Source organism: Melospiza georgiana, chromosome 5, assembly GCF_028018845.1.
Source record: "Melospiza georgiana isolate bMelGeo1 chromosome 5, bMelGeo1.pri, whole genome shotgun sequence".
Lineage (NCBI taxonomy): Eukaryota > Metazoa > Chordata > Aves > Passeriformes > Passerellidae > Melospiza > Melospiza georgiana.
The window spans coordinates 14,489,010-14,515,941 of record NC_080434.1 but is presented as its reverse complement, the minus strand read 5'-3'; the positions used below and the strand labels follow the sequence as shown (position 1 = coordinate 14,515,941).

General features: G+C 39.2%; 1 protein-coding gene across 4 annotated transcripts in view; it reads left to right on the top strand.

Moving 5' to 3' along the window:
* TMEM131L (transmembrane 131 like) overlaps positions 1-26,932 on the top strand; it is a 79,223-nt gene that overhangs the window by 26,813 nt on the left and 25,478 nt on the right. For all 4 annotated transcript variants that reach the window (XM_058024252.1, XM_058024251.1, XM_058024250.1 and 1 more), the window contains exons 4-16: positions 7,110-7,181; positions 8,087-8,210; positions 9,251-9,367; positions 11,413-11,523; positions 17,252-17,329; positions 19,270-19,423; positions 21,223-21,281; positions 21,637-21,745; positions 22,706-22,811; positions 23,453-23,606; positions 24,236-24,406; positions 24,711-24,780; positions 26,743-26,860. In XM_058024252.1, the coding sequence (XP_057880235.1) occupies positions 7,110-7,181; positions 8,087-8,210; positions 9,251-9,367; positions 11,413-11,523; positions 17,252-17,329; positions 19,270-19,423; positions 21,223-21,281; positions 21,637-21,745; positions 22,706-22,811; positions 23,453-23,606; positions 24,236-24,406; positions 24,711-24,780; positions 26,743-26,860 (1,443 nt within the window). The remainder of the gene's footprint in view (positions 1-7,109; positions 7,182-8,086; positions 8,211-9,250; positions 9,368-11,412; positions 11,524-17,251; positions 17,330-19,269; positions 19,424-21,222; positions 21,282-21,636; positions 21,746-22,705; positions 22,812-23,452; positions 23,607-24,235; positions 24,407-24,710; positions 24,781-26,742; positions 26,861-26,932) is intronic.

The following is a 26,932-nucleotide window of genomic DNA, read 5'->3' as shown; positions in this document are numbered from 1 at the left end:
AAAAATAAAATGAAGGTGGATGTTCTGCCTGGCAGGATATTTGGGATTTGCTGGCAGCAGTAGAGGTGCTTCAGAGGAAAATGTGTTTGATGTGCATTTTGAACTAGTGGGCCCTGGACAGGCATCCAAAACAAGTAGCTTGTTTGCTGTCTGTCCAAGATGCCTAAAATGTCTGTAGTCCCCCTGGAATATCTCTAGTGAGTTGCTTGAAATTCGGGTAAGTAAAGAATTCCAAAGAAGCAATTTCAGAAAATAATTTCAAATGAATTCAAGTAATTGTGAATTAACGTCTTAATTTACTACAGATTTCAGTTATTTCAAAAGTTGGGGATTGATTTATGGTAGGGAGTAATTCCGTTTTGCTCTTAAACACACTTTATTGTGCTGCTCCTGCTACTAAAATGCAAACCACAGGTGCAGCTGGGGAAGAAAGCCTTTTCTTTTCACCAAGATGTTCTCTGTAGCACTTTGTCCCTCACTGATCATCATCTCCCCTAGATTTCTTTACAAGTCTTAATCTCAGTTTTATCGTGGTCTGTATTTAAATTCTTTGGAGTTGGTTGTGAGGCTAGAGAGAAAAGCCAGGTTTTTTGAATCTGTGTCCTCCCATTTACACCCCATTGAGAAATGTGGCTTTAAGGCCTATCAGGTGAGATGCTCTTGAGTTTGATCATTGCAGTTTTTGTTGTTTTGTACTGAATTAAACTGAAGCACTGCTGGCTTAGGTAAATGCTGTGCAAATGGTTTGTGTAAATGCTATTGCAGAACTTGGTAGAAAAGGGGAGGAGCACAGGCAGTGAGAGGAGAGAAGGTTGCCCAGGAAGGTGACCCAAGGCTGTGGAAACACCAGGGCCAGAGGATGGAGCAGAGCAGGTGGCTGGAGCAGAGCAATGCATGAGGGACCAGGTGGAAGTATGGAAGTAGTAACAAAATGGTTTCTGCTTTACACAGGCTAGGCTTACCTACCTCTTTACTTCACTGCCTTTGTAAATAAGTCATCTGCTCATTGAAACTTTTGTGGGCAGGTCTTAGCTATAAGTTGCTTTTCCAAATTCAGTAGTTTAAGAAATAAAAAAGAAAGAAAATGTCGATAGACTTGCCTGCCTCCTTAAATTATGCCATAAATTATGGGATTTGTTTTTAGAGAGCTTGTCTCATCCATTTCACTGGTTTCTTCTGGTTTAGCTGTCCTTGCCTATTTTCCTGTAGCACAAACATGCAAAACAGCAGGTATACATGCACATGCTAGTTGCCATATAACACTGTTTTGGCCTTTCCTGCTTTCCACAGTCTGGGATTCAGTCCTTGATGCATGTAGTGTGCTTCATAGGAAATAAAGGCAACCATCCTTCTTACAGAATTATAGAATGGACCAGAAGGGACCTCAGTCTACTTCAAATATCCCTGCTGTGGCAGTGACAGTTCTACTAGACTGGATTGCTCAGAGCCCCTGTCCAGCCTGGCTTTGAACACTTCCAGGGACAGGGCACCCACAACTTCCCCTGGGCAATGCGTTGATGTGCCTCAATACCCTCACAGTCAAAAAGAAAATTTCTTCCAGAAGAAGCACAGCTCTCTGGTAAAGCATGTAAGTGAATTCCTAATGATGGGTTACAAATCCCAAGCATTCAGAAGCAGTGAGTCAGTCCTCCCTGTCTTCCTAAAAAATGCAGTGCTAAAAATAAGGGAGCCTTTGGGACCTCTAGATTTCCAGCATTCAAAATTCTCATTTGGTCATTCTTTTTCTTTAAAAAGTAAAAAAAAAATCTAGAGAGACTGAATGATTCATGTATTGTCACAGGTTGGTAAAGGGCTTCAGGAGAAGTCCTGTAAGTCTCTGGAGCTGAGGGTGGCAAGTGTGCCTGCTCTTCCCCAGGTGCCAAAGCCCCACAGGGACACACCATGTATATCTTGGCCATGAGCAGCGCAGGGTTATTGCAAGCTGGACAATTTCCTGGTTTCTGAGGACTCTTTTTGTCTCTAGGAAGGAAGTTAAGGTTACAAAAAATTCATAATTTAAAAACCGTTCCTGTTTCTGGTTTTGGTAGAGTTCAGAGTTCAGAGCTGCCTTGATAGTAAACTCAAGTTTTAATTTTGTATTTCCAAACAATTTCATGATCTCTTTCAAAGGCACTGTGTGTCTCTCAGGAGCTGCACTTTAATGTTCCTAATACTGATAGCTGCTTTTACTACCTTTGGTAAAGGAGAAGTTGAGAGAAGGGAGGGATTAGGGATATGATGAACCAAAGCTTTGCATTAGCTCTGCATAAGACTTTGATTCAGCTGCTTTTTCTATTTCTATATCTATTACCCCTTAATTACCTCTTTTCATTTGTCAGAATATTTTCTTTGCATCAGCTGCAGTCAGCATGATTAAAAGTATCTGTGTTTGATTGTTTCCCTATGTGTTCCATTCTGTGTTTTCTTTATCAGATGTAGTTTAGAGGAATTGGTCTAAAATTAGTCAGTAAAGAGAGGTTTTATTTCATTTTCTCTATTTCAGCTTGCATAAAAAAAGTACTTTCCTGTACAATACATACATGCTTTCACATCTCAAAACCTCATCTTGTGGGTTCATTAACATGACTGCACGGGTCCTGCAAAGTGCTAAAATGCTCAACATAAGTAAAATTTTACTTTTATCAATATACTGAGAAATAAAACACCTGTACTGCCTAAACAGATACACTCAAAAAGGACCTCTTGTGTGTTCAAGAATCCAGTCCTTTTTGCCTGCTGCTTCCAAGAAAACCCCACAGCCATAAAGCAAAAGGCCTGACAATAAAATGCCTTTCCCTGACTTGCTTTTTTCAGCATGTGCTGTGAACAAAGCATACAAAAAGGAAGGAAGAAGAAAGGGAACCAAGTAGCATTTGTGATTATTTTCAACTACAGACGTTCCTATCTGAATCATCAGATAATATGCATGCTAAGATAATATAAAGTAATCAATTCAAGTGAAGAATTAAAGATACAAGGAGGACATAAAAGAGCTAATAGAAAAAAAGCAACATTGGGATAAATGTCCTTCCAAGAAATGTCCTTCACTTTTTGTCAAATGCAGCTTATTCTGTGGATTGAGTATTTTATGTGTATAATCAGATGAATTAACTCAGTTTTAAAATTACATTTAAAATAAAGGGAAAACAAACAAAAAACCCCAATGCAATCTCCAGCAATTTATTGAGATGGATCTGCTCTTTTGTTTGGATTTTTAGGAGAAATATTTCTCTTGTGATTTTGACCAGTGAAGTAGGAACAAATCTCCTGTGAAAAAAGATCTGTTTCTGTTGGAATTTGGGAGAAGCATAAGGCTTTTGCATATTTTAAACAAATGTTTGTAATATACATTGCATAAAAATATTAGGGTTTGGGACTGTAAATACTGACCTGGTTGTTTACCTGTATTTACTTAATACATCACAGCCTAACAGAACTGAAAGAAGCAAGGGCAAAACAATATCAATGCTGTATTTAACAGTGCTCTCAGCATCCCTTTATTAGCATCTCCTTTTGATAGTCCCAAACCAACAGGACACCAAAACGTTCTTTCCTGAATCAAGAAACACTGTGAAAAGCTGGAGCTTCTCCATGTTCAAACACCTCTGGGGCTTCTTAGTGGAGGGAATATGGTAGCTTAACATTTTACAGCTCATGCACCTTTTAAAAAACAACAAAAAATTCCCCCAAAAATGCTGCCCTAGAGTTATGTGTTCCTCTGCTTGCACAAGTGATTAATGGTGCTTGCATTCCTCCATCCTGCTCTTCTCCCCTGGTGTCACCCCTCTTCCTTACCCTACCTCCCCTCCAGCCCACTTTTTTCAGTTCCATATCCACCTTTCTCCCTGGTAGGCATTCCTGATGGTTGTGTGCACATTTGGATTTGTCTCTCTCTCCTGGGTGTTTTCTGCAAGCGAGGGTGATGAGCTGAAGTTTTCGTGGGCTCACCCTCACCTTTCCTGCCTCCTGGTGCTCTGGGTGACCATATGGTGCCCTCCTCAGTTTTTCTTACTCTTTTTTCCTGGAAATTGATAGTTCAGGGTGTCAGGGTTTTAGATATATTGTGTGGATGGAGAGGAAGAGGGGCATTGCACTGTTGGGCTGGGAATTGATAATAGCACCATTTAAACTAGAATTTTGATGCATACCGACCGTTCAAAGTAATTGCCAAGAATTTCCTTGCCCTCCTCTGTTTCTTCCTCCTCCAGTTCATTTGTGCTTAAAAGTATCCTCTGAAATGTTGGAATTGAACTGCTCTATCAAAATCTGCCATTCAGAAGATGCTGTTCAACTGGTCTGCCAAAAAGAGATGCCATGGAACATGGGGACCAGCTTTGTTAGATGGCATGCTGAATGGGATGCTAGCAGATTTTTAAAGCACTGAAAGAGTAAAACTGGAAACTGGGCCTTTTCTGTTGTGAAGAGGCCTGTTTCTCCACACTTGTTGTTTCAAGACTTCCATTCTTAGGCAGATATTTCTGTCTCTCCCAAGCCTGTGACATTCTCATGAAAGGATCCATGTACTTTCTTTGGACACATCATCTGTAGTTAAAAGAGCAATTTTGGGCAAATTTGAGGTGAATCTATTGGTAAGATGATGTTCTTAGAGAAAAAAAAGTAGGTTTTTTTTGTTAGAAGTGACTTCAAATTTTAAGCGTCTAAGTAAATTGCCTTGGTGTTTATTTCAGTGTCAGATTCCCCACAGAGCTGTGAATTGTGTTTGGAACATGGGGATGCAGAATGGTGTTCTGCCAGCTTCCAGCTGCCTTTTAGAGACAGAAACTGGAGAAGTGCACTTCTAATGTAGATGGGCCTGTCTCTTTCTCTGTACAGTGGTGCACTTCAAAGCACGTCTTAGTTGTTCGATTGTCATGAGCAGAATGTTCTCCTGCCTGTTCCCATTATTCCAACCTGTCATCTTTTCCCTTGAGGGGAAAAAAACCCAACCCAAAGCAGCGGTAGTTCTCTTTCCACCAGTTCTGTTGTTGAAGAAACTCAGCTCTCAGGTTATGTTTTGGCACTGCTTTGGGGCCTCTGATAAGTGGTGCAGCTGCCCTGGAGCTGGACGGTGGGCTGGGTGATGGGCATGGTGCCACAGGAATGTGGCTGTGCTGCTTTCTGGGCCAGGCTGGAGCTTGAAGTGACTTGGCAGCTTTTGTGGGGTGCAAAGCATTAGCTGGATGTCTTGTAATCACAGGACCATTCCTGGTCAAGTGGTGTGCAGGGATGCTCCAAAGTTATCTCGGTGCTCAGGAGCCTGCTCAGAACCTGCACAGGTCATTAACTGAGTCTTGGCTTCAGCCATGCAAGGTCCAGGCTGCCATCTCCAGAAGGAATAAATGGCACCCCTGGGATCCTCCTGCTGCTACTCTTACAGGGATTTTCCCTTTTTTTTGACTAGTAGAGGGTTGGCTGAACAGCAATACAGTGCATTTTTAAGAGCCAGTGCTACAGCATGGCCATGTTCACCTAGACCAAATTAAGTGCAGTCTCCAACATCCACTGCTGCATTTGCACCCAGCTGGTGCATTTGGTACCTATTGCAAAGAGCAAGAATTGAGAGGAAAAGAGCTGATGCTGCTACAATTCCTCATAAGGAGGACAAGTCTTGGAGAGCTATTGCCAATTACATGAATTGGCAGAGAGAAGCACTCAACTTCTTGCTGTTGTCAGGAAAGATTTTTCTGGTGGGAAGAGGTATTTCAGCAGTACCTGTAAGATGTTGTGGTGAGGTTCAAGGTCATATTGTAGTGCATTAACCAGTGGCTTAACTTTTATTCTGCTGTTCATGTGTATGCATACAATAAAAGGATTTGAGGGCCTTTAAGAAACATGTCTTCCTCAAATATCTGTGGCTTTTACTACAGTAGTAATTTTAATTTGTATGTGTTACAACAGTACTCAGACATAACTTCTGGGTATGTACCTGAGGCTGAATTTTGGAAGGGGAAGAAGGTGCTGGCTGTTGCAGTGTTTCTAGGAGTGGAGCAAGAGTGGGCTGCTGCAGAGACAAGGTGGTTGGAAGGAGGCTGTCACTAGCAGCTCCTCAGGAATGCTACTTGGATATATTGCATTCTGCCTGCTACACTAGTGAGAGAATTCTCTCCATCCTATGATTCTATGTTTTTATAAAAGTTGTGGGTTTTCATAATAATAAGTATTATTTTTCCTGACTGGTAATAAATTATGATGTCTGTTGCTTTACAATATCACAGCAGGATTTTGTACACAGTAAGAGATATTAAAGGTGTAATGTCACAGAACTACATTTTAAAATTGGGAACCAATTGACTGTACTACCACAAATTATGCAAAGCAGCTGGATACCTAATGAGACCACAGTCCATCTCTCCCTTCTTTGACTCATTCTTGCTAGGATGCTTATTAGCATCATCCAGTAAAGATTAAACTGGTTCTGGCTATTCAACATGCAGACTGCTTCTGGGGAAGCTTTTAACAGGGTGCCACTGGGAATGCAGATAAAATAAACAAATGCTAGGCTTGTTTTTTATCACTGTGGTTTTTGGGACTTGTGGAAGACAAATTTTAATTGAGAAAATGGTGAAGATATCATGGAATTTCTATGTTACAGGGTATTGAGTAATGTTGAAATAAGCTAAAAATGTCCTAGAACTAATAGGAACTTTACTGTGACTTTTTGTAGGGCAAAGGAAAGATGATGGTATATGTGCTTCACAGTATATTTTATTCTGTTCTGCATAGAAGAAGCAAGCTGGCTTTTACATTACAGTCACAGCTATATAAGCACTTCTTCGATCTCTGCTTTTGCCCAAGCTGCCATTTACTTCTCTACCTCTACATCTCTCAGGTGGGCTTGTCCCAGTGCTTCCATAGATATTTAATTGGCAAGTAATCTGCTCCATGCTGACGTAATTTTCATTCCTCAGGACTCTTCCTACTTGTTTTCCCTCTGCAGTCCACTGCACAGCCCCATAAACAGGTGTGCCAGCATGGCTGTGGAGACCTGTGCAAGGAAGGAAGCTTCAGAATAGAAGGAGTTAAGAGCCTGCAATGTATCTTCCTTCCCTGCAGATTGTAGCATCATGCCCACTAAATATTAATTGTGGCTTCTTTTTCCTTTTCTTCAGCTTCTCAGCAAAAATGCCTCCAAATGGGAAGGCCTTACATTTTCACCCATCAGTTCTGCATTTTGGAATGCAGTGAGTATCTTACATGATTGTTATTTTGGTTAATAATGAGGTGTGGAGGAACAGCTACACTGGGCTCCATTTGGGTAAAAAGCATTAGCTGGGATCATGCCACTGTCTGAAAAACAGAGAAGTAGTAATTGCCACAGAGCTGGAAGTACATTTCTTGCCTTGCAGTGTTTTGTAAGTTAAAATCAACATAGTTCTGAGAAGGAGGAAAAGATAATTGGGAATATAATACATTCTGGATGTACATTTCAGGTGATTCTGCATGGATGTCAAATAATTGCTTCATGCTGGTTGTTCATTTTTGAAAGATTGCCTTTCTAGTGGAGGAAGGACTTGTTTTTTGCCTCTTAATTCGGATAACAAAATCCAGTCCCAAGCAAAACATACTGGTAGAATAAATGAGGTTTTTCTTAGTTCTCTTTTAAGAAAACTTTAAAAATTGTTTTTAAGTGATAATGAGACTTTGATCTCTCAGTAACCAAAAAGAAACACAGTCTCCTTGTGAGTTAAAGGAATATTTCAGAGGATGCACTGGAGGAATGTCTGAGATGTTGGGGTTTAGGGTGTACTAGCAAAAGCAGAAGCCTCAAGACAATCATTGCTTTAGCTGACAAAACAAGACTTCAGTTATTTAAATATTTTTATCCAAAACTTTGTGCTTTGTAAGGGTTTTTTTTTTTTTTAACTTCTAGTTACTCCAGTGAGTTTTGGCCAAGTGTACCTCCCATCCCAGTGTTACATATTTGCCTTTGTATACTAAAGGCAAAATTTGTTTGGTGTGTTTCCAGAGATAAATTACAAGTAGGTAACTGTTGCAGATGAACATGTTTTAGGGTAATCTGTGTTGTTCCTTTCATGTGCTTATAAAGTGAATAATTTATTTATCTTTTTTTTTTCTCCTGCTTTAGGTTACTGGGGATACCCAGAGCTAAAATGCTGCATGCCTACAACCCTAGTAGAGATAGAGATGTTGTAGTCAATTCAGTGTTTACAGCTACTAGACAATTTCATGTGTCTCCCGCTCATAGCCGGGTGAGTGTTGATTTACTTTTGGAAAGTATGTAATGGCCAAGTGCCAAGCCTTCCTGCTTCCTCTGGCATGAGCTCTTCATTCTGTGTTTTTGTGCTTTTTTGTAGGACCTCCAACTCTTTTTCTGTTTTGCTAGTGGTTTTTTGTTCACTTCTACTTAGACTTGTTTGGGAGAAGCCATCCAAAACCTACAGTAGGAAATGTGTTTGACAGTAACAGAGGAGGAGAAGAATTTTTCAGTGTTAGAGAGGCTGTTTAAATCACATTCTGCTTTAAGCAGCATTATGCAGTAATCCACAGGCATGTGGGTGTTCTACAGCCCTGAATTTTCAGTCTTTTGAACGGTCTTGCATATTCGTCAGAAAAACCTGCAGTGAAATGTTTTATGTATTTTGCATTGCAGTAATGGGCATAATTGCCTTTATGATCTAAGACCATTATTTCAACTCTGATTTTTTTTAACAATATAATGCATGTTAAGAATGAATTGCTGTGATCTCAGTTGAATGAAGCCCAGCTTTTATCCTCTGCTGATGTGCAAAGGGGTTTTATTATGTTTTCATCTGATTTTTGCTTTTACTATAGCTGAATGGGTATTACTGTGCAGACATAAATGTCATTGTTATTCCACAGCTACTGAGAGTGTTGCCCAAGTTCAGCTTGACTGATTTGCCTGTGTATCACAGGGGCACTGATTCACTTTGCAATAGCCATCTCTCTCTGCCTGGGGAGGTGTCTGTGTGCACTCACAGGCTGTCCGTGCTGCAGGGTTAATATCCAAAAAGAAGCCTTGGCTGGTGAGGCCCCATGCTAGCTGAGAAACTCCAGCCATAACTTGGCAAGCTGCTGTGTAATCTCAGCTCTTTGTAGTGAGAGTTGAGAGTTGTACACAGATGAATCTTCTCAGTGCTGAGGTTCTGCTTAGTGGGATTGACAGATGGGGATGTACATGTGGAAGTGTCCTCTGGGCCCTGTGACTGAATGGGGAGTGTGTGATCACTGGCACCAAGCAAGCAAGCAAGCTTCTTTGTGCTTTCTGCAGGTGATTCCAGCCATGGGAAAGATGTCTTTCAGAGTACTCTTCCTGCCCACAGAAGAAGGCAGCATTGAAAGCTCATTATTTATAAATACCTCATCTCATGGAGTTCTTTCATATCAGGTAACTGCTCTTATTTTTCATATCAGGGAACTGCTCTTATTTTTAGCTTGAGTTTTGGATTTTCTTGTGTTTTAAAAATTGGTTTTCATAATTTTAGAGACTTTGAAAGTTAATTGAATTCCTGATACGGATCAGGTGGGGTAATGTTCCCAATTCATCCCTTTTACCAGATCATGCTAGTGTCATGATCACATACATGTATGTGGTTAAACTTACTGCTGTTAGTGGGGCCAGTTGAGGTGGTAAAACCAAGTGTATTTGTATGTGTGTGCTTAAAAGATCATGGTTTAATTAGTTTCATATATTAGTGTCGTCTAGACAGCACTGTGCTGGAATGCATTTGTTGGGAAAAACCCACAAGGAATTATTTAAGGTTTTAAGGTGGTTTTCAGCTACTCTGCAGGATTTTATGTAAACACATTGGGGATGTAGCATAAGGTTAGAGGTTTAGGCCCATAAAACATGAAAGTTGAAGTAATGTTTGTGCCTTAAAGCTGTCTGTTTTCTGAATAACTGAATAATATTCTGAATAACTGAATAACTGAATTTAAGAAGGTCTTTAGCTTTTAAAAAAAATTTAAGGGACACTATATACTCAATTCTTGGATTTTATTATTTTGACGAAGAAAAATCTTAACTCTGAATTTAGTGATTTAAAAAGAATGACAGTTTTAATCAATCATCAAACTATTTCATTCCTATACTTTGATCTTGTACTGGAAAACAAAGCTCCTTAAATAAAAGCTTAGGTCAGTTCAGTTGAAATACTTGGGATTTTAATACAAATGTTGCAGTTATCTAGTATTTATTAGAGGTAATGACACATTTGGCAGGAACATATCAAGGATGAGGAAAAAGTGCATTATAGACTGATTGACCTTTTCTTTTTGACATCTCACCCTTCTCTGTGCCCTTAATTTACTGCCCAGTCAACTCAGCCTTTTATCAACACGTTGCAGGGAAGCAGTTGTCAGTGCCTCCTCAAAATCAGTTTGTTTCCTGTTGGACTGCTGCAAAAATCAGTAGCAGGCTGGTTTTCCTGGACATTTTCACCAGCTACCTGAGACAGAGGAAGTAGCTGTCCATGTTTTCAGCTCACATTAGGTTTAAGAGTCATAAGGAGGCATGACTTGAGTGTTTGATGCACAGTTACAGTGCTCTTGAGAGCCCCAAAGCTTTGAAACATTGATGTTTCTAATGCATTTGTTCGAGAGTATGTTCAGAAGAATCAAACAAATGGAGACAAGGCACCACTGTATTATAAATACCTCAATTAAAAAGAAAAAAAGGCATATTCCTTTTGTTTTGGTATTTTCTATCTGTAGTCAGAGATCTTCAGTGAGCATAAAATGCATTTTGTTATCCTCTTAATTAAAAATATGTGGATTTTTCCTCTTAAAAAGCAACAAATATATGCATACAAGTGAAAAGCCCAAAGTAATTTTAGTTAGCCCCTGATGATCCCCTGCCTCCTTGTTCTCTCTTGGCTCCACACCCCTCAGTTATTGTGCATCTCCTTGTCAATAAATTAATCTTGGTGGAGCAAAATATAAATGCAGTAGAGCCATCCAAATTACAACTCTTACAATGTTCTGAAAACTGCAGTCTTTAAAAATCAAAATAATGAGAAAATATTTTACTCCATTTTTAAGGCAAAGCCATTGAATTCAATATTCAGTGAGGCTAGTAACAAAGTTTTCTCAGAAATTATCTCTTTCCTAAATGGTGATAGGTGTATTGTAATTGCCTGGAGAATAGCAGGAGAATGTAGATGCTTCGTTTTTGAGATAACCTCATGTCCTGCTAGTGAGTACTTTGTTTGTCTTTGTAATAGTGCCTGAATGAGTGATGATTCTTAATTGCCATTTATGTCTATGATAACTTTTTACATTGGAACTTTATGCTTATTGTCCTTTAAAAGAATTTAATGTGAAAAACTGATCTGTTTTTGGGAAGATTATTGTTATTAACAATGTAGTTTTGGAAGATGCTGTTAAAACTGAAATTCTAGATATTGATGTAATGACCTTTTTTTTTAATACCAGGTTTTTGGAACAGGAAGTCTGATATCTTCCCCAGAAGAACCTAAAGTGCAGCTAGCAAATGCCTACTTACTGCTTCCACAGATTCAGAACATCCAGGCATCACACACACTGGTACAGTATACATTGCGAGGGGAGAAACCCAAGTCTGTTTAACCACAAAGATTTTTGACCTCAGGTTGTGAGGATGCAAGGAACATTAGCAAAAAATCCGAGTACCAGTGACTGCAGGAGAGAGATTGCAAGATGCAGGGTTACTGTGATCAGCTGCTTCATGAGACAGTCTTTGGCATTTAAACTATTCACACTTGTTGTTCTTCGTGCCCCTGTGGTGGGGTACCCTCTAAACTGTGCTGGCAAAACTATTTGTGAGGCTCTGCTCTGACTGAACTAGAGAATTGGTCTGCCCTAAACAAAAAAATTAACTTTATAGCATAAAATTGAGAAGGATGGGAAGCTGTATTGGTTTGTTCTGTTTTTCACTTCTGGCCAGTTCCCCATGCGAGTTTCCAGCAGGGTTGCACCAACAATTAGCCACAGTTAAAAAGCATGGTGTGCTGCATGGATGAGACTGGGAGCTGGGAGTCAGGCTGCAGCATCCCCTCCTGCCCCTCTCAGTGCTCAAGATACCAGCTTTGCTTACTGGGAGCAAAGGAGCTCTGGAGAACACAGCCAGCTGAATTTATGAGATGTAAATACTGGAGTTGAAAGAAGTTTAATGATTTCTGTCATTTGGTTGCAGTTGCAGATAATTTTCATAGTCTTCCAGTCCATACAGAACCTCTCAAGTGAATAACTAATCTGAAAAACTGATCTTTCAGATTTCCTGTTGTATTATACACAGACATTGTTTTTCCAAAAACATACTTAGAATACCTTAGCATGTAACAAAATGTAATACTTTATCTAAATGTAAGCTGCGTTAATTGCCTTTGTGATGCCTTCTGTTCTGAGAAAAAATACCAGCACAGATTGTATTTTTCAATCTGCTGTGTATATCTTAGGTCAGTCTTAACCTCTATCCAATGTTAGGGCACAGTTTCCTTCTCTCCCTTTCTTTTCCTCCATACCAGTCTCTTCCCTGTAGTTGCACAGTTGCACTTGCTTGTGGACAAACAAAGACAGACTCTTGGAAAGGAAGCAAAAATCTTCAGCTTTTGTAATTTGGGGTGCTAGAGGTAGAACTGAGAAGGGTTTTTTTTTTTATGCTGTTAATGTCTGCTTCTTCATATCTAGCTCAATGGGTTGTTGTCAGGTAGAATCTGAAAGTTGCATACATGCTTTTTTACAGTTCATTCTGAATTCCAGAGTGGAGGAGCTATGGGCTACATTTGACATTTTCCTCACTGTAGAATGACAAACATTATCCTATGTTTTATTTGTATGGAGTACAAGTTTGAGGTCATGTTTAGCAGTGCAGCATGATACCACCTGGCACTAATCTTGTAGGACATGAGGTGGGAGAGAGCATTGACTCAATTCTCCAAGCTCTGGGTGTAGTTTTTCTGTGCTGTGTTGTAATTAAGGTAACAATCTTCACTGCATGTTATCAATTTGAGCAGCAGTGGGATGGGCTCCTCAGCTGTTGAAGATTATAGATCTAAATATTGGACAGGAGTTTATGGTTTGAGTTCCTCTCAGAAGAATATTTCTCTACAGCTAGCTGTCCTCTCCAGAAGTGCCTTTTTCAATTCATCTCCCTTACATTCTCATCCAGATCTCATTTAAAAAAAGGGTATCGTTATGTTTTGTCCAGTTTATATTTTAAGCTCAGAAGATGTGGAAGGAAGAGAGGTTGATGAGGTTTGAGTGAGTGACTACACAAGGGCAAGCTGAAGGATACATAACTATTACACATAGAATGGAGTCTTGTAGTGAAAAAGCATTTAAAACAAACCAGTCATACTCACTTAGTCATATGCACATTTCTTTTCCCCTGTTTATTTTTAACTGACATAAAATATCTATTTTAATAAATTCAGGATAGCATGAGCCTCATTTGCACATCCCTTTTCACCTTGGGATGATTGAGTTCTAACCTTGCGTGACAGCTTTTAGTTTGAAACATGGAAGGTGTCCTTACATCTGAAGTCCACTTATACTGCTTGGAAGCCTCAGACAGAGAGCTCCATGCTGTGTGTCTGTATTTTGCCTTGTATTTTAAAGGTGATTGTGTTTAAATTGTTAATTGACATCCTTGGTCATCAAGGCCAAAAAATCTTTGATATCATTTAGTCCCATTATGTGCTAGGTAGTGTGACTTACCAGAATTGCTGGAGGCCTTGTTACCCCAAATACTTACTTTGATGGTTGGAAACCTACACCTGATTTCCAATTTAAATTGCTTTGTGGCCATTTTATATATAGAGATGCACATTTAATTTATGTAACTTATCCTGCTTCTGACACTTAGAAGTGTTTGTAGGTGGCATCCGAACTTTCACTTTGTCAAGATGAAGTGTCCATGCTCTGTAGTATCTTTGGTAATGGGCTGTCCATTTCTTCACCAAATTGACCACCCCTTTTGGAGCTTCTTCAATTTGAAACTATTTTGAAGGTCAAGGCCAGAATTGTAAATAGGGGGTATGGGTAAAAATTCTGCCACTATAGGCTATTTGTGTTGGAAATATAACATATACCTGGGGATTACAGATGGAAGTTTAAGGTAATGTTTCCATTGGAAATACAATGTGCGACAGGTTTGTGTTTGAATTTTTTGTTGAAAATGAACTCCCATGGATTTTGTGTGTTGTCTTTATCTTTTAATGGGCAAAGCACAAAGGCCTTTCTTTTTTCTTCTTCGTTCCTGCGTATTTTTTAGCAGAAACTTTTGTGCTTAATAAGAAAAGAAAAAAGCAAACTTGCCTTTCTTACTGTTGAATATCTCCATCTTTCTGTGACCCTTTTCAACGTTTGAGCTTTTGAAGGGTTGGGATTGGCATGCTCTGCCTGTGCTCCTGGATCCCAGGATTTCTGGGTTTGTGGCTCACTTGTTGGGAGGAAGAAGAGCGGTGTCCCACAGTGTGAATCCGTTGTACATCCACGTGGCCACTCAGCAGTGGCTAGTTACCACTAAGCCGTGACAGATGGTGCAGCCCATATAGGTCATCTTTGTTTACGCAGCTTCTGGGTGTAGTCTTTGCTATAGTTGCCTGGTTTTTGGCATTGTTTAGTATTTGGACAGCACTAAGAGGGTAGCTACATCACTGCCTGGCTGTGTTCAGGATGGTGGAAATGTCAGAGGAGGAGTGGCATGCAGGGTGGAAGGTCTTATCGTAGGAGACACACAGATACCACTTTGCTGACTGCCCAGAGGAGGTCAAAGTTTATGAACTGACAGCTTGGGAAATACTGCAAGTACTGGCAGAAATGTAGCACTCCTTAAGCTATGTTTTGCTCTGGTGGGCAGAGAATCATAGAAGCGAACATGTCCAAGTGTGGTGCTTGGGTGTGGAGAGGGAAGGAAGGAAGACAGTAGAGCTTTCTTGGTGTGCTATCCTGATAACTGCCTGCAAAAAACTGATGAAACTCTGCTGAATCATTATTACAGGCACAGCTTATTAACACCATTCAGAATAGAAATACCACTTTAGGGCCGGGGATTGTCCAGGACAGGAACTTTGAGGGATCAGCCTACAGGAAGAAGAGGAGGTTTGTTCTTTTTCAGTGATACTGTAGACAAACTCCAGGAAGTGATTTGAACTCTACAGTCCTGGTAATGATGCAAGAATATATCCAAAAATCTTCGAGACCATTTGTGTGGTTTCTGTCAGTTGTCTTTGTTCATATAGGATTTGTGGGTGCTGAGTATGCATGTACATTCAAGTACGTATGCCCGAGTACCTAATACAAAATAGAGGCACCAGGTAATTAAGTGGCAGTGCTTTGCAGAGCTCTCTCTGAGATTTCCCTGCTGTGCCTCTCCTTTTTAATTTGCCCCTGGTACAAGCACTGGCTGCATAACTCAGCTCTCTGCTCTGATTCATTAGCAGTGGTGTTTACAGTATAAATGGAGTGATTGCACTGCTGGGAGATGGTCCTGGATTTGTCTGTTTGGAAACTCTGCCTCTGACAGTGTTTCCTTCTCAGATGCATTATCTTCTCTTTAGGGTTAACTCAGAGCCATCCTGCTGGTGCTGTAAGATATTGGGCATATCAGTTACGCATTATTGTTTGCCTTAGAGAAATGCAAATCCATTTCCTGTTCTGAAGATAGCCTCATAAAGAAATAAAAATTTCCCTTAGAAAACAGATCAACAGCAAATATACCCCAGTAGCATTATTTCCCCCTCTGTACATTTGAAGCTTCAATTTTAAGGACAGCAGTTCTCATCTTAGATCTATGCCAGGTCAAGAAAAACAAAGACTGGAAAAATACAATCTAGCTGATTTTTTTAATATGGATGTGAGGTCTTAAGTTACTTTAAATGACAGTAGTGTTTTTCAAAGAAGCACTGAAAAGGGAACTTTAAGCATCAGGTTTTATCTGATCAGAAAATGACCTCCAAAGTTTTAATTTTATTGCCTAGCAGCCATGTGTTTGGTTTTTTTTGGGTTTTTTTTTGTTTTTTATTTTTTTTTTCCTGCTCTCACAATTTGATACAGACAAAAACATCTGTAAAAGAAGAAAAGACGTTGCAGGGGTTTGAGCCCCCAGAAGGCTGTGCTGGGGACTGTGTTTGAGTTGCCACTAACCACATTTACAGGGGCTACATCGCCCTCTTGTGTGAAGCCTCAGTCATTTTGGTATGAAATCCTGTTGAATTTGGAATGCAAATATTGGCTTCCTTTTGGCAGTGCTTTTATAAAACTGGACCCCATGAAATGCCACACATGTGCTGAATCTCTCTACTCATGTGCCTGTCCTATTTTTCCTGTACTAAAAAGGCATGAAATAGGATGCTAGATACCTTCAAAAATTTCTTCAGTTTTGATTTTCACCATCAAATTATTGAAATTGTTTAAAGTCAGTTTCATCAACACCTTCAAAAACCTGAACCTGCAGATAGCCTACTCAGATATATCAGTATCACAAGAGAACAGAGGGTGGGAGTTCCACATTAGCCTCAAAATTAGCTTGACATTTGGCTGTAAGAAAGGCACTGACAGAGTGACAGGTCTGCCATTCTGTTTCTGGCTTTTTTTGTTATTTTGTTTTTTTAAAAATTTAATTCAGAATCGAGATATACTGGCTGTGCAGCTTGTGCCAGTAATTTGGCAGTGCAGATTTCCAGATAGCTTTCATGAACTATACTGGACTTTGTTAGTGCTGTTGCCCCATTAGATTTATGAGTGCTTTACAAACTGCCACAGTCAATGTCATCTTTTGTTTTCTTTTCTTTTCCTATTCTAGTGAATAAAAAGGCAAAACAAGTATTTTCTGTCTGTCCATTTTGGCATGAAGCCTATGTATCAGACCACGTCCAAGAAGCATTATGTCCTTGGCCTAGATACTGTATTTCAGTATCCAATCAGCAAAGAAAATACACAGAAAACAAGGAAACAAGCTTTTATATTGCACACAAAGGCCCTGTTGAATACAGGTTTTTTGGCATAAGAAAATTTGTAAGAGTACTCATGCAGATGCTGTATAAATATTTAATAATCAAGTGTAATAATAGTTTGATAAGTAGGTAGATATTGATGGAGTCTTGAGATTCAGAGACTGATTACTGAACTATTGTACAGAGTAATTGTATTCATTAAAAAAATTCCTTACATTGCTATGTTACATATATGAGGAAGCAGTCCTATTATCTTTAAAAATTATGGTATGTGAATTGGATTTGTATAATATTTGAAGCAATGTGTTTGATGTTTTCTTCACTTTTCTTTCTTACAGACAGAAACTATGAATGCTAGTCTATTAAGGGTTCAGCTTGAATGCAGTTTACCTAATGACACATATCAGCAAGTTAAGGTATGTTTTATTATTGTTTTATATCTATGTAAGTCTTCTTATTTTAAGCCCAGCTTAGAGGGACACTTTCCACAGCTGTAGAAGTTTTAGCAAAAATGTAGTTTTCAATGTCTCAGTTTAAAGGGGAATTGTGCTTTTATAAAATTGTGTTCTCTGATACAAATTAAGTGTCACACATATCACACAAAAATCTTTAGAAGAGAAGGAGATGAAAAATGATACCCACCACCCCATAAACCTTACATAAAAACAAACCAAAACCACTCCAACAGGCTAAGCATTCTGATGTGTAGGTGTTGTACTGCTGACGTGGGGCACAAAAATGATTAGATTTCTGTAATTTCTTTTCTCCAGAAACTTTTCACAAGTGTCTGGTTCCCAGTGAGAAGTGATCAGTGAGCCGAGAGGCTGAAGCCTGGGCTGTTTCTCAGGGGAGCATGAGGGCAGCTGGGCAGAGCTGAGGAGGGGCTAGTGTGTTAGCAGAGTGTGTTAGCCTCTCCAAAAGCACTGAGCCCTCAGGAGAGGAGGTTGTCTCGTGTCCTGGGCGGTGCCTCCCGGGTTCTCCTCCCGTCTCTGGGTGTCCTCACAGGATGGGCGGGTGCTGCTCGGTGCCCACGCCGTGGGTGAGGAGCTGGCCCGCGCTGTGGCCAGTGGCACCTCGTGCCCCAGGAGCAGTGAGGAAATTTGTAAGAGTTTGAGCAATGAGGCCCAGGCTCCATAGCTGTATTCCTGTGTGGAGCACGTGTTGCACATGGTGGCATTCCTGAGCCGCTTCACTTCCCCGTTTGGTTCTTGCGGTGCGCAGTGCATTGAGGGGCTTGAGGTGCACCTGAGCACTGGAGCCTCTGTGGAGTGCAGCTTCCTGCCCTGTGCTCTCAGCTTCCCTAGGGAGGCTGTGTGGAGTGCAGCTTCCTGCCCTGTGCTCTCAGCTTCCCTAGGGCGCACCACGCCTGTGCCCCAGTCTCCATGGCAGCCCATCTCCTGCTCCTGGCAGCTATTTCAAGTGCTGGGGGTCTCTGATGCTGTGTGAACTGTGTGAGCTGTGATCTCATCCTCAGGCACTTCCCCACCCCTGCTGTACTTGCTTGTGCCACTTGAAATCTCAAGAGTTGGAAGTGTTCTGCTGCACTTCTGAGAGCACTTCCCATGCCAGTTTTCTCCTCCTAATCCTCCCTCCTGAGCAAATTAGTCCTCCTTTAGTGACCTTTGTCGTTTGAATTTAGTGACCTTTGTGGTTTGATGCAGGACTAATTAATGTTGTTCACTGTTGGTTGTCTAGTTCTATTTTGCTTTGTTGACTTTAATTTTTTTTGCAAAATGGTGTCTGTGTCCTTGTAGTTGCTATGACTTAGCTGTGTTAACAGCAGCCACTACTTACAGACAGAAATAAAATCCTATTTGTATTTTTCTGAAGTATTCTAGCCAGACAACAGTGTTTTCTATTAAGAATTGTACATGTATGTTTGTTTTTTTAAAATTACTTCAGTGAGAAATGGAGACAAAAGCACAGGATTTGGAAAAATTAACTATAAACAGACCAGTGAACATGAACTGTCTTCCTACCATTAAGACACATGCATCAGTCTGTTTATGGCACATTTTATTGAAGGCAGAGGATTTAACAAAGGAAACTGTTTTACAGTTCCTGAGGTGAGACTGACTAAGACAGTTTATAAATTTGCATTCTCTCAAGGTTCAGTGTCTTTTTGAGTTGTTTTTGTCTTTGTTTTTTGCTGTGCTCTCTGTACCTGCACTGTGTTTGGTTTCTGCTGAGATTTTAGCAAAGGTCCTAATTACTTTTGTTTTGCCAGCACTTTGGTGCTGGAAACCTTGTCTCTTAGATAATAGCTTTGATTAATTTCTCAAAGTTCATTAGTGTAATGAATTTTTTCTATTCTTCCCCCATCACACACACACCATATCCCTTTGTCTCACTCCAGAGTTGCTGTTTTATGTCTGATGACCCAATGCTGCTAGAAATGAGCTTAACAGTAAGAGTCGAAAATGCCCAGCAAGATTTTGTGGAGCACAGACAATACTTACTGGAGAATCTTTTGATAGTTTATGTAGCAATGGAAAGAACAAAGACCTCAGGTAAGTCCTAAATCTATCTGTTAAGTGTAATTCAGCTTGGTTTTATACATAATTTGTAATTTGACATCCTAAATTGAGTCAAATTCAGTGACAACTTAATTTCACAAGTAAGGGAAACCAAGTAAGTTCAGTTAAACACAGCTAGCAGAGAATTTGTGTATGGCAGAGTTATCATAAACAGTTTTCTTCATAAAGGTAACAGTTGTAAAGTTGTAAACTAGATCTCTTTCATTCTTCAGTCCCTCATGTTTAAATAGTGTGGAAAGATGACATGGTCCTTTTAATTCTATAACTGCATTTCTGGTTTCCCATGAATTAAATTGACCATAATGGGATTGTGAAGGCAGAGTGGTTTATATAGTACTGGGGATAGTGGCCATTATGGAAAGTAGGGTAATGAGGTAATACAGATGTGCACATCATTTGTTCTTGTAAGCTAGAATTCCACAGGCAAAACAATCAACTCCTTGCAGTTTCTTTGTGCTGCAAATTTTCTAAATCCAGGGGATTTTAAATTATTTATAGAACCTTGCAGTCTAGTAGAATAGCTTTTTTTAGACATTTCTGCCAGTTTTCCTTTCTGATTGGAGAATGAGAAACTGCTTAAGAATCCAGATGAAAATAATATTTTTTAATGTACTTGTTGAAGTGGAACATGATCTTTTTGTCTTTTGAGAGATGCATTTCAAAATCTAGTCACAAAACAATAGATACAATATACACAAAACAATATCTATGAAATGTTCTGTTTCCCTCATGCCTGTTCTGTGATGTGGTATTTCAAGAGCTGAAACTGAAATACCCACTGTAAACCTAGTTTCCCTGCCAGTGAGATGCCAGGGCTTTGTTATGTTGAGTTGTGGATGTACATTTATTCTAATGCTGGTAGAAAATTGTTCCCATCTGTTCTGTCAAGGGTGCTCACTGTTAACACTTTTGATGGTTAAAGTACTAGAAGTATCTTTTAGGGCTGTTTTCTGTTAAATATAGTGCAATTATAAGTCCTGTCTGTGCTAGAGGTTGGTCCTATAAGCCTTTTGGATTAGCTGTTGGTGGGACAGCAGGTAGGCATGGTCTGCACAGGGGAACTAACCAGCTGGGAAGGCTGCAGAGGAGAAGCTGTGGGGTGTGTGGAGCTCATAATCAATACCTTGAACCCTCTTTTGGAAGCTCACACTTGCAGTCTTGCTTTCAAGCAGCTGAGCAAAGCACACACATTATTAGAAATCATGGTTGGTCAGGCAGGAGAACGTCCTTTCATGTCAGCCTGCATACACTGATTTAATGCAAGTATAAGCAAGGGCAAAAACTTAGTTACCTCCCTTGTGGAAGGACTGTAGTATGATGGTCACCTCTTACTCTGTCCTGCTGCCCTTCTTTTGGTCCTCTACATCTTCCTACTGTCCTGTGGATGGGACCATAGGTGCCAGTGACCAAAGGTGGTTCCCCAATATAGCAGTGTTCACCTTACCAGCAGGTGAAAGCTGTGTTACCCCTGTCTCCTGTTGCTTTAGGCAATAGTTTGCTACCTGCTGGGTAATAGACCATTCCTGATTTGAGCCCAAAGTGCTGAATCCAACTTTGCTTTATTTCCTGGAGATGCTTGCATTTTAAAGCATTTTTATTTCTCTCTTGAATGTTTGCCAGCTCAAGATGTGAACAGTTCGTCCTTTTTACAAGGGTATCTGTCACACAAAGATTTTAAATTTTAAATGGGGTTTGCTTCTCCTGTGAGTGTCTGACAAAACAAGTGTTTCTGTCCTTGGTGATCTTACCATGGTGTTTATTCCTTTGGACAGGTCATTCATCAGTAGATCTGTATATCATGCATTCTGGAAACAGCCTGGTGCATATACAGGTAATCGTGGGCTTCAGGAAGTCATAATTTAGGGTGGTGAATTTGATTAGGGAATTAGCTTTCTCTAATAGCAGATTGATTTTGCTGGTGGCAAATGTCACACTTCTAAGTTTTAAAGTGTGCCCAAATGTCTAGTAGGTCCTTGAGATGACATGTTGTAGTTCAGTGATGGATTATTTTTTTTTAATATGTAAGAGCTGTTAACTTGAATAAAAATTCATGTGTTGATTTAGAAGATAGGAGAAAATGGCAGATGGTGGCATGCAAATTTGACAAGAAGACAGACTAATACAGGAGCTGCAGCACTAATAAGGGTAGTACTGCTATAAAAATAACTTGTCTTGTCTTCCTGCAGGAAATACGGCAGTTGTCACAAAAATACACATCCCTTGTGGAGTTTGAGCCAGTACTGCTATCCTCATCATCTACAAACTTCACAAAAGTTGCTTCTATTTCTTGTAAAGGTACAGGTAACCCATATTTGGAGATAATATGATTAAACAGGATTTAATTGCTGAAAAAAGGGTAGCTTTTTTCAGCAGAGACCCTGAAAGATCTCAAAATCATCTTGTCTAGACTTTATTGAGAAAGGGGATGAATTCTTTTTGCTAATAGTTTCCACCCTTTTTTGTGTATATGTGGTTCTTCTTATGCTGGTTGAAGGCTCTAAGCTATACATACTTGAAAACGGGGCAAAAACCAGTTTCTGAAATGTTAGCTGACTTTACAATAAGCATAATTATTGAATATGCTTTTTCAACATCCTTTTATGGTTTATGCGGGTTTTTTTCTGTTTAAATTATGTTTTCTAAAAGGCTATTGTGCTTGGGTGGTCATTTTCTATGACATTGCTTGGCAGGACCATTGAAGAGGCTTGCCTGAAACCAGACGTGTTTGTGGAAGAGCAGAGATTGGCATTTAAGCATTCCTGACTCCAGCCTGCTTCCTGTTCTGGCCACTAGACTGCAGTGTACAGACTTGAAACATTAATGAAACAGGCTGCTTTCATAATGACATTGAGACATGTTTTCCTAGGGAAAACATAGATGAATAAGAAGAAAGAAGGGACTGTTATGTTAAGTGATTCTCTTTTTCGGAGGAATTTTTCATTTGTTGAAAGAAGGCAGTGTGCTCTGATTAGTAAGAATGCTATGCCAATGACAGGTGGTTTATATTGCTCTTCACAGCTTTATTTTGTGTGTATTTTTGAAGGTGTTTATCATTCATGAATACTTCTTATGGCAAGGTTTGAAATCTCTGAAAAAAATTGAGTCTTAGGACTCAAACAATTAGATACTTTACTCACCTGTGTGAGCATTGCACCAGCAAAGGTTGCCCTTTTTAGTGTTCTTGCAAATCTTCCCATGAAAATAATTTTGGATATGCTTGTGACTGATGTATTCCATGTGTCTGCTCTTTCCCAGCTGCATCCTGTGACAGTGAAAGTCTTTATTCTGACAACAGCAAGAACTATCTTTTGAAAGGCACTACAACACTCAAAGCCTGTCTTTTCTGTCCTGTGATGGAAGGGTAGGTTGGCAGTGGATTTTTGTTTGTTTGTTAACATGCACTGATACTATAATGGAAATACTGTGCTTTACTTTCAAGAGATGACGTTAACTTTCTTTGTCACTCTGATTCCAAGGTCAGTGAGGAGGCTTCTTCCTATTGTTGCTGTGTCATTTGCCAAATGTCACAAATTTAAAGCAGTAATTCTGTATTTTATCCCAAGAAGAATTTTAGGAGCCCGTAAAAAGATGTGCTTTAAGAGCTTATATCATGTAAACGTTGCTTAGTCTATGATAAAATTTCCAGCACCCTTTTTAATGCAATGCAGAAGCTGGATAGTCTTAGAAAAAATGTGAAGTCTTTTCCTGCTTCAGTCATCTTTTGCTAATTTCATCCAGCCTGCTGTATCATAAAGCAATGGGCAATGTTGTACTATAGCATGACAAGAGGGATAGATACTTTGCATGTCTCTTTTACATGGTTCTTGTGAAGTTTTACTCTCATATGTCATTATTCCCAAATAAATAATTTTGTTCTTCTCTGGGAAAACTTAGAATAGCCCCATCATACACGAATGCTATGTTATCTTCTCTTGTGTAGATCACTTGTGTACTCAAGGACAATAGCAGATATATTTATATTTTTGATGTATTTACTTGTAGGTATTTTGATGTAGATCCTTCTGCAGCACTGTTTCATATAGAACCACATCATAATACTTCAGGATATTGGTCCATATGGTTTACAAACAATTTTTACTTCAGCATTGAATTGAATGAGGTCTTCATAGCCAGAGAAACAAAGAACCTAGTTAAGGTAAGCTTAATTTCTTCTTTGTACAATGTTTTGTATTTGATTTAAAGATATGGACTTTTGACATACAAAATGGGTTCTTTGAAGAACTCTGTGTTCTTAGAACTGGTTAGAATCCATTAAAAATAAAGGTTTATGTACATCTGTAACTATTAGGTTACTGTCTCAAGAGGCATTATTCACTGTCCAGCTTACTTTTGTATTGTTTTATTGACAACTGTTCCTTCATTTGAGTTGCAGCTACAGATGCATCAAATTACAGACCATTGCTCTGTTCTCAGAATTGTTGAATGTGTGTGTTTGTGCTCTCTAGGATTCAGCATTTCTTCATAGTGGAAGCCTTTACTGCATAGATGACCTTTAAAGCCAGTGATTTACTGGCACAACTGCTTGATTCAAATCAGGCAAATCTGGTTTAGGAATAAGCACATGATATAGGCATCTAAATGGCTCTTCTTATGTTTGATATTGAGATTTGTGTACGTGCACTGTTTGGATCAGGTATGAGCTCATATGGCCATGTAGTAACAGCAAAACCACAAAAGACAAGAAAGTTCGCATTTTTCAAGGTACCAGCTGTATCAGAATGTGCTGTACTAATTTTAATTCAGCTGTTGTTTGATTCTTTTCAGATTCTGAACTTTGCTGAACCTCTGACTCTACCTCCAGGCTGCTGGAATGTTTTTTCTTTGAAGCTCAATGTGAAAGACACTGTAACAAATGTGCTCTCTAGTATTTGTTTGTCCACAAACGTGGGAGTGATGTTCGAAATACCTCTGCAGATATATTCGACTGTGTCCAAGGTATGGTGTTCAGCTGTGTGTGTTGAATTGCTATTATGCACTGCAAACCCAGCTGCAGCAGTGTCTGTCAGGCCAGAAATCTGTTCTTAGTCCTGAAACAAAAGCTCAGTATCAGACCACTCTGTTAGATCATTCTGAAGATTGAGAGGTTAAGTCCCCAGAGTTGAACAGCAATGGAATTATTGTTCTCTTGGCACTTAATTATCTTAATTCAAAATTCTCTTATTTGACTCTATGAAATTATGCACTGAGAAAGTGAAACAAGTGAATCTTGTTTTGTCATGTTTTTGTTTTGTTTTTCCAGCAGGGAGATCTTAATTTTGAAGCAATTGCCCACTGTGATATTCAGTGCTACTTGGGAAAGTCTGATTCAGGTAGGTTTGTCTAAGGCTTTTTTTGGCATCTGACTAGTTTTATTGTAGAAAATTCATTTTATATAGCAGGACTTGTAATGAGAATATTGAGATTGTTCATGCAAGTACTTAGTGTTCATGCAAGTACTTAGTTTTACATTTGTTTAAAAACAAATGTCCTGGGAGTATATAAATGGCTGAGGGAACTGAGTACACGGCGCACTATTTCAGACATCTAATTCCATAGCATGTGCTAAGTTATTGTTCTATCTTGAAACATTTTTTTTTTTAATTTTAGTATTTAAGAGTCTCCTATGAATTCTCACTGATGATGTATTGCCCTTTTCTTTCTTCATACGTGTTTTCTTGAGAGATGTCAAAGTAGAATGGTAAAACTGTCCACTAACTCAAAGTTATTAGAAAATGTGCATAACCTGGGCCCAGATCCTGGGAGTTCTTTTATGAAAACCAAACAAAAAAATTGACCAATATCTGCTTATATCTAGAGTTAAATTTGAAGGCCTCCTCTTTATCTCTTTCCCACAGCAATAATTCCACAGATTTCAGCAAATATCAGGCTTGTAAAACAGCATCCTTAACACTGTATCATATGAAACAGAAGGAAGGGGTCTCTTTTTTTCTGGGACTGAAGAATCCACCTCCAGATACTGTAATGCTGGGAGCTGTTTTAAGTACCTGACTAGCATTTAGCAAAATACAGCAATAGGTTTAACATGGCATGATACTGTCTAAAGAATGTTGAACCTGTTAAAAGCTGGTTCAGAATAGTGGTTTTTACTCTCTGTGCAGTAAGGAGTTTCAGAAGGCAGCTGATAGCATAGGCTTTAAATATTTGAGCACTCTCCTGGAAATGTTTTCAAGATGATGTTTCCTAAAATGTGTCTTTGTGTGAGGATATGAGGAAGGCGGTAGTAGTCAGTCAGATGTGAAAAGGAGAATTGAGGTGACCAATAGAAACATGTGACTTGAACACTTACTGAGACACTTGCATGCTAAGGTCCGTATCTTAGAAGAAAATGTTTGCTTTTTTGTTTTTTTAATCTCAATGAAGGAATATGGCTAATACAACTGAATACTTGTTGCTTACTTTATTTTCATTCTAATAATACACATAATGAGATCTCTACTTACAGGTATTCTGCCTTCTTCTTTAGGATACTACTATTTGTTAAGCAGAAATGTGTAATGCATTAGCCTGGAAATACTGACCTAAAGAAATTGTAGTTAGATTATTCCAATAATCACCAATCTCAATTCATTACTTTAAACATTAAGGATTGTAAAATAAAGTACATGCACTTTCAAAATAAGTATTTTTTGTTTTCTTTTTAAAGAAGCTTTCTTTTCTAACTACTTTCTGCTGTGTGAAAATGCTTGAACCAATATGAGTGTAACTTTCTAAAATACGCTAATCTTTAGACTGATGTAAAGCTTTGCAATTCATCTTAAGAATAATTTGAGAAAATTATCAGCATCTAGAAAAGAAGCTAAAATGAAAAGACTGTTTTTGCCAAACTGGGAATTGTTATGTTCCCTGCTGTGCCATGCTACTATATTTTTGAACCACTATATAGCATATTATCTTGGTACTTTACTGCCATCAGTGGACAGTACTGTGTAGACTACTGATGACATGGTTACTCTTCAGTGGCATCTATTAGGAATAGCAGCAATAAAAAGGTCTCACTAAAGCATACACAGCCTGTGCAATGCCCATTCTCTTGTTTGCATGTACAGTTACTTTGGTTTTGCAGATGTATTTCTTTAAACAAATCTGATATGGAAGATAATATATATATATACACCCTTGCTTATTCTCACTGTGAAGGGAAAAAGTGAGTTGGCTTTTTTTGTTTTGGGTCTGGATGCTTTGCAGATACTGATTACTCATGTTCTCAAGTAGATTGATGGAAGGAGCAAATATTATCTCTGTAAAATCTGAAAAATCTATTATCCTTTCAGCAAATCTGCTTTGGCAGAAGAGTCTCTCTCTGGACCGTTCTGCCTGGGACGTGGATTCCGAGCTTGCAAGTGACCTTTATGAAAGATGGCAAAAAATAAGACGTGGGGAAGCATGCAGGTCTGTACAGAATCTGTTGAGGTTCTTAATTCAAGCCAGTAGAGTGTTGTAAGAAAGAATATTTCTGTTCTG